An 8,045-nucleotide genomic window follows, 5' to 3' on the forward strand; every position below is an offset into this window, starting at 1 on the left:
AACGTCAGCAGGCTACACTTGTATTTCGGCACACCACAAGGTGTGTGGCCTCAACGCTTCGCTCTCGCCTACTCTGAGCTCGATTGCTATGTCTGAGGTAAACCACACCCTCCTCATTACCTACGGACAAAGAAATGTAAAAATACATAAATGTAAAAATAAAGAAATTTAGAAATATAGAAATGCAGAAATGAATAAATGTGGAAATGAACAAATATGGAAATAAATAAGTAAATGTGGAAATAAATAAAAATCGAAATGAATAAATGTATAAAAGAAAAAAATAAATAAATGTGGAAAAAATATATACATATAAATATAAATATATAAATAATTATTTTTGTTTGTTGCTTTTATTTGTATATTTATTTATTTATATATTTATATATTTTTGCTTTTTTTTTTTTAACATGTCTTTGTATATTTATTTATGTATTTATTTTTAATTTTGACAGACTTGGGATTCCATATTATGAAAGGGCCATTACTCTGACCACATTTTATGCGTGCGAACTGGTGCGAACTCGCTATCATGTTGGGAACACGTGATCATTTGTAATTTAGGTTTGATGTCACGTTTAACCACAGACAGACTGCAACGAAATGAATACATATCCAGATTCACTGTTGTAAATCTAATCATTAGATCGTCTAATTGAACTTTTTTTTCTCATTCTCACTGTACAATCTATCATTGCAACTGTCTTGTCTGAAATATTTTCTTCAGATTATGTAGCGCTCAGCCTCAGTAACGGGTTTCGATCATTCATCACAGAGATAGTGAATGAGTTCCATTCGAAACATAAGGCATGATGCACATACAAAATAGTATGAAAAATACGAAAATACGATTTTTCTGTTTGTTTTTTCTGTTTGTAAAGAAAATAATGGTAAATATGACTTAATGGAATGCTAAAACCAACAGATATCTAATTTTAGCATATGATTCCCCTCTCTAGTCTGCATGGAGAGGTCAAACGGTTAGAGCTAGAAAGGCAGTAACGTTACCTAATTTGGAAGGAAATGGGCGTGGAGTCTGAATCTGAGTCCCGTTAAGGAAGAGAACATCTGTGCAGCGTCACCGAAGAGGGACTCGCTTCTCCTTTGTGATACTGGAATAAAGGGAAAAATCGGTCTATATAAGTACAAGGTATGACTATATAATTAGTTTTATTTCTGTTGGGATTTGCGTTCGCATCGGTCTTGATTCAGTAATGTTTCTTACGGAAACCTGGTGTGTTTTTTGTTTTTTTAAGCCAGAGGAATGCGCCTCAGTTACACACATACGCCTTTTTGAAATTTACTCAAGTGCTTTATGTCTGCGTTGGATTGATATTGTGCGTGCGTACTTTTTAAACATTTAGTATCTTTTAAGCGTTTATTAACGCATTAGTTTCTGCGAGAAATCTGTTTATCGATCTCTCCCACGAACCCCGTTCACTATTGCCAAAATCTCAACCTCATCCGAACTATAAAACGCAACAACCACACCCCTCACCACATCCGCTAGCTGCTAGAAAGATGGAGAGAAAAAGAAAGTAAAAAAAAATCGCTCAATATATAGACTAGCCTACGTCAGTAAATAACTATCAGAGATGTAGGCTAATACATGGTTTAAGTCAATATCAACGGCTTTGAAAACTCTAGTAGAAATGTTTAATTTATTTTTGTTTGTTGGCTTCACATAAGGCGTCTAAATGGGTAGTAAACTGTGGAGGAAGTGGCCAGTAGCTGAGTCACGTCTGCTGATAAGCGGTTTGTTAACTCGTCGTTAGATATGTCTTTACTTTGAGTTTATATAGTCTGGTAAACACAAAAGTGAATTTTGGACATAATGCATGAAGTGTGGTAAAACACTAGCTCTAAACCTGAGCTCTTAAAGGAACACTCAAAAATGAATAAAATATGTCATCATTCCAAACCCATGACTTTATTTCTTAAACAAAAGGAGATCTTACGCAGTGTCCTGAATAGGGTTGCAAAGGGGAGGAAAGTTTCCGGTAAATTTCCGGAAACTTTCCACCTTGGGAAGTTTGGAAGTATTCCGGTTTGGAAACTTAACAGGAATTTAATGGGAATTTTGGAAAATGTATACAGATTTATACTATTTATATAAAATGTATCATATAAAAACAAATATAAACATTTTGTTTGGTCATAACATGAAATAAAAGTTATTTTTCGCATTTAATTCATTCGAATTTAGTAAATATGTAAATTAAATATATTTGTATTGCAGCAGTTGTTATGTGTTATTTATTTCAGTGTCACATGATCCTTCAGAAATCAGACTTGCTGATTTGATACTTATTTGTTATTATCATTATTGGAAACAGTTGTGTTAGCATGTTAGAATGATATCTGAAGGAACATGCGACACTGAAGACTGGTGAAATGATGCTGAAAATTCAGCTTTGATCACAGAAATAAATTATATTTTTATGTTTATCAATTATTATACCATCATTTTAAATAGTTATGTTTCACAATATTAGTTGTTTCTGTATTTTTGATCAAATATGCATGTTATGGACTGGGAGAATACACAGTGCATGCAGGGGGTGTGGCCTCAATAGCCCTGCAGTGTGTGCTGTGTGAGGAATGTGCAGGGTAAAAAATTAACTAAAGTTGCATTAAATATGGTTGTTTTAACCAAAAATATGTTGCAAGATGTTTTTTTCAACTACATTTAAGTACCCTGTTGTAGGCTAACCTGCAATTTTGCAAATTCCCTGTTTATTCCCATTAATTCCCATGGAAAGTTTCCAGCTTTGAAAATTCCTGTAATTTTGCAACCCTAGTCCTGAGTGCTTGCTCTTTTGTAGACCCAAATATAAATAGTTATTTCCTGAACTTGGTGTTACACAGTTTAGTGTGAATGAGGTTTGAAAGCTGTGGCAGAGATTAATATTTTTGCGATCTGTTCAAAAATCTGTTGTCTTCAGAAGACTTATAACACACAAGTCATATAGACAACTTGTACAATGCTTTTTTGGTGCTGTACAGCCCAGTTACACTTACTGTCATTGTGTGTAAGAGAGCAGGTTGGAGATTTGCACAATATTTCCTTTTGTGTTAAGTCATTAGGTGCATTTACATGGAGCATTGTAATCGGTTTAAAAGTCCAATCTGAATGAAAATGCTCCATATAAACACCTCAATTGGAATAAAAATGCCCAAACCGAATGAAATTGTAATCAGTTTGTGAGGGGTGGGATAAACCTTTTTATAAACTGAACAAAATAAAAGTTCTGCCATGTAAACGCATTAAACCTATTACTTTGCATCTATGGCATCACGTCAAGAGGTCATGTAAACAGTCCACCAAATCTTTCAATCGGAACAATTTGAATCGGAATGACAAAAAAGTGTGCATGTAAACGTGGCTATTGATGACAGAATTTTTATTTTTGTTTGAACTATTGCTTTAAGAGTGTTCATGTACAATAAATCAGAGATTTCAAAAGTATGTTAAATATTTTGAGACACACAGGTTTCTTGTGTTGTTTCCCTGAGCTACATTTAAACCACTCTGTGCAGTGAGAGAATATCTGTATTGTTTTTTTTAGATCAGTACTTACTAAACGCTTATGTAACCAAGGGGTCACCATGATTTCGCCAAGTACAACATGTTCCTGGATCAACATCTTTGTTGATCCTGGAACAACATTCCAATCAACCAATCAGATTTGAGGGACAGGTTTACCATTTATGTCAAGTTTAGGCTTGCAACCAGGGTTAAAGGGTTAGTTCACCCAAAAATGAAAATTCAGTCATTTATTACTTACCCTCATGCCGTTCCACACCCGTAAGACCTTCGTTAATCTTCGGAACACAAATTAAGATATTTTAGTTGAAATCCGATGGCTCAGTGAGGCCTTCATAAATGTACTAAAAACATATTTAAATCAGTTCATGTGAGTACAGTGGCTCAATATTAATATTATAAAGCGACAAGAATATTTTTGGTGCGCCAAAAAAAAACAAAATTACGACTTATAAAGTGATGGCCAATTTCAAAACACTGCTTCAGGAAGCATCGGAGCACAAATGAATCAGCGTGTCGAATCTGCTGTTCGGAGCGCCAGAGTCACGTGATTTCAGCTGTTGGCAGTTTGACACGCGATCTGAATCACGATTCGATACACTGATTCATTGTGGTCCGATGCTTCCTGAAGCATTGTTTTGAAATCGGCCATCACTAATTAAGTCATTATTTTGTTTTTTTGGCGCACCAAAAATATTCTCGTCGCTTTATAATATTAATATTGAACCACTGTACTCACATGAACTGATTTAAATATGTTTTTAGTACCTTTATGGATCTTGAGAGAGGAAATGTCATTGCTCCCTATGAAGGCCTCATGGAGCCATCAGATTTCAACTAAAATATCTTAATTTGTGTTCTGATGATGAACGAAGGTCTTACGGGTGTGGAACAGCATGAGGGAAAGTAATAAATGACAGAATTTTCATTTTTGGGAGAACTAACCCTTTAAGTGCTTCTACATCAATGTTATTCACCTATCTTTCCCCTCTGGTTTTAGGGATAAGTTATTGGTAGGATTAGGATTAGCGATAGGAATAGGGTTAAGACAAAATTTTCAGACTGGAATGTTGTTCCATGATCAACAAAATATGTTGATCCAGGAACATGTCTTACTTGGCAAAATCATGGTGACCGTAACCAAGGCATGAAAGCAATTCAATGCACACTTCAGTAAAGCCAATGCAGGGAAGAAAACAGGCCACACAGCTCCCCTTAATAGTGTTGATCCTCCCCCCCCCCCCCCCCCCCCCAAATGGGCCACATGTTCACACAACCAGGCCTTAAGTGAGCATGTGGTCTTGGAGCATGTCAAATCTGTCAGCCAATTGCTTGCTTTGTTGATTCAGATGCTCCATCTGCCTCTCTTTTTGTCCTTTGCAGAGTCACCAGAAGGACACACCTCATACACCTTCATCCAACTTCTAAAAAGTTCTCCGATCGCTCAGCACACATCATGGCTTTGGTAACCTTGAATCCTTCCCGTTTAATGTGGGCGCGTTTGGCAGCTCTAGTGTTCACTTGTGTGGCATTTAGTGTGGCGTCCCATGGAGGAGGAATCAGTGGCGGCATGGCCGACTGGAGTGTGTTCTGCTGGGCTTTTAGCTTTGCAGGAACCTTGCTTGTTCTGCTGGTGGAGCTCTTGGGTCTACAGTCTCGTGCCCCTGTGTCCTGGAGCAACTTCCCCATTACTTTCGCCTGTTACGCCACACTTCTTTGCCTGTCCGCATCCATCATCTTCCCTCTCTACTTTCTGAAGGGTGATCGGAGCCGCGGCGAGGCCCGGGACCACCGAATCGCCGCCACTGTGTTCTCCTGCCTGGCCACCGTGGCTTACTTCGTGGAGGTGAGTCTGGCACGGGCACGACCGGGAGAAGTTGCCGGATACATGGCGACAGTTCCAGGATTGCTGAAGGTTTGCGAGACCTTCGTGGCCTGCGTCATATTTGTGTTCATCAGCGATCCCATTTCTTATGATAATCATTCCGCTCTGAAGTGGTGCATGGCCGTCTACTGCATCTGTTTCGTGATATCGGCGGCTATCGTGGTGTTGTGTGTCGGCGAATGCACCGGGTGCCTGCCTTTCCCATTTGCGCGCTTCCTTTCTGCCTACGCTCTATTGGCAGTTGTAATGTACCTCACTGCCACTATCATTTGGCCGGTCTTCAAGTTTGACAGCCGATATTCTGGAAGCTCAAGCCGACCGGATTACTGCCGAAACAGTCACGGTTTGTGCCCGTGGGATAAATTGGTCGCTGTGGCTGTTCTCACCGCTCTCAACTTCCTGATCTACCTGGCAGATCTGGCGTATTCTGCCCGACTGGTGTTTGTCACTGTGTGAGAGAGCAAATAATCATCTTTTCCTTGACGCTGATCTTTAAAAGCCAAAGATTTTGCATACAGTGCTTCAATGAGTTCAGGTTTCTGAAGCAGGAGGAAAGTAGTGACTAATGGCATGTTCAAGTCATTTTAGAAAGAACATATTTACGAGTTAAATTCATATAAATGCCACAACAAAGTTGTATGAGTGGGAAACAGTGTTATTTTATTATAATTGATATACTTTGGGAAATTCAGTATTATCTTTGAGCCCAGAGTTTCTGAGTTGGGGGTGTTTCAAAAAATATGCAATGGATGCAGCGTGTTGCAAATTTGTTTAAATTAATTACTTTTTTTACTTTTTTTAAAACTAGCTAATTTGTATGTACAAAATAACAATTACAATATAATACATAATGATTCAGTTTACAGCACCTTCATAGATTGGAGAAAATCGCCAAAAAAAAAAAAAAAAAAAAAAAATGCACCTTACAACTTCCTAACTCGTAAATATGAACTTCCCAGGAGGACTTGAACACACCATAAACTTGTATTTTTTAATGTTATGTATAGTGCATTTTCTGATTGTACCAAGACTGCCTTGTTATGAGTGTATTGTGTTAAAGTTGCTGTGTTGAGCTACTGTACATTTTTGTGCTGTTTTATGTGACTTGAAGCATATGTTTGTCACTTTTAAGTGTTATCATTGACACATGGCATCACAATAGCGTTTCAGCAGGTCAAAGTTCATGTGTTATAATGAAAGCGAATAATTCCAGAGCAAACAATTTTTATATATTTTTTTTTTTATTCTCAAATGCATCGTGAACACAAATAAATTTTCATTGTGATATGTAAACAAGTATGTATTCTATTTTTCATTTTGTTTATTGGTTTTGAGGTTTTCAAGTTTACATTCGTGAACATGTTTCTGTTAAGGCATCAGATATTTATCAGACAATAAACTATTTATTTATTTTCATACTGTCTTTCAGCTTACGATCTTCCAAAGAAATACATTAATATAACTTAACTGTTCACAAGCTTCCAGAATGAAAAATCAGTTATGGGTTTAATTGATATAGCATTTATATAAATGAAATTATGTTATATGTTCAATATAAGAGGATAACCGACTTTTATTCTGTAACTTTTTCAGATTTGCTTTTTTAACTCTTATTTTTATTTTTAACCCTACTACGCTTTTGACTCGTCCACTTGTCTTCTCATTGAATGAAGTCCATTTTTTGTTTGTTTAAATGACGTATCTAAAAAAAAGACAGCAAGTTTTGAACCACTCAGAGAAAAAAAAAAGAAAAAAAAAAAAAAAGAAAATTGACTGGTCAAAAATGACTGAAAAGCTTATAGGGGATAAAGAGTTGCAATGCTCATTTGACTCAGGATCAGGCTTATTTCACAAGATTAAACAAGATTTGATTGCATCTTTTTAAAGGTGAAAGTCTGTCTCAGCCATTGCTACTTTTATACAAGAGCACTCTATTGAACCAGGGAAATTAATAAGTAATATATAAATGTAAATATGTACAAAAAGTCTGTACAAATACTAGAAACTGAAAAAAAAAAAATGGAAATATCTATTTATGTTATGTTATGTTATTTTATGTAGAACTGTTATGTTATTTTGCCTGCTTGGCTGTTTCCTTATTTATGTATATAATGTCGTTGCTATCTTGATGCCAGCCAATCACTGCATTCAATTTTGCCAAGTCCTTCGAATTTCTTTCAACTGCAGCCTACAAATGTGTTCTTCTTTCCCTGGGCCATGAAGAATAGAGTGGCCTTCGCAGCCCAGGATTCATGGTATGTAAGGTTACCATTCTTTCAAAGAAAATGTCAGGTTGTGCTTTGGCGGAGGCTGATGGTTCATGTTTAAATGTAAGTATTTTAATACATTTTTGTTTATATGTGTATTTTACAAGCGAAGCTTCTTGGAGGTGGCGTAAGTAGATGGCAATGAATATGTGATTGGAGAAAATAACGTATATTATTAAAGGCAGATATAAGGCTTTAGAAGATGCTTGGAATCCCTTTATAATTTTCTTAGATAAATAAAACAATGGGGACATATTTGACAGCATATTAGATGATACTTAAGAAAAGAAATATGTAACCAAGGGCCTTAATTAAAAACTTAAAATGTCATTAAAATAATCATTTT

The 8,045-nt window shown here is 36.4% G+C and overlaps 1 protein-coding gene across 1 annotated transcript; it reads left to right on the forward strand.

The window, feature by feature from the left end:
• Positions 1-992: 992 nt before the first annotated feature.
• myadma (myeloid associated differentiation marker a) lies at positions 993-6,725 on the forward strand. The gene is made up of 2 exons (XM_048185387.1): positions 993-1,150; positions 4,931-6,725. The coding sequence occupies exon 2, from the start codon at positions 5,004-5,006 to the stop codon at positions 5,886-5,888; it is 885 nt and encodes a 294-aa protein (XP_048041344.1). The 5' UTR covers positions 993-1,150; positions 4,931-5,003; the 3' UTR covers positions 5,889-6,725.
• The last annotated feature ends 1,320 nt before the right edge of the window (positions 6,726-8,045 follow it).

This window comes from Megalobrama amblycephala, linkage group LG3 (assembly GCF_018812025.1).
Source record: "Megalobrama amblycephala isolate DHTTF-2021 linkage group LG3, ASM1881202v1, whole genome shotgun sequence".
In the NCBI taxonomy this organism is placed as follows: domain Eukaryota; kingdom Metazoa; phylum Chordata; class Actinopteri; order Cypriniformes; family Xenocyprididae; genus Megalobrama; species Megalobrama amblycephala.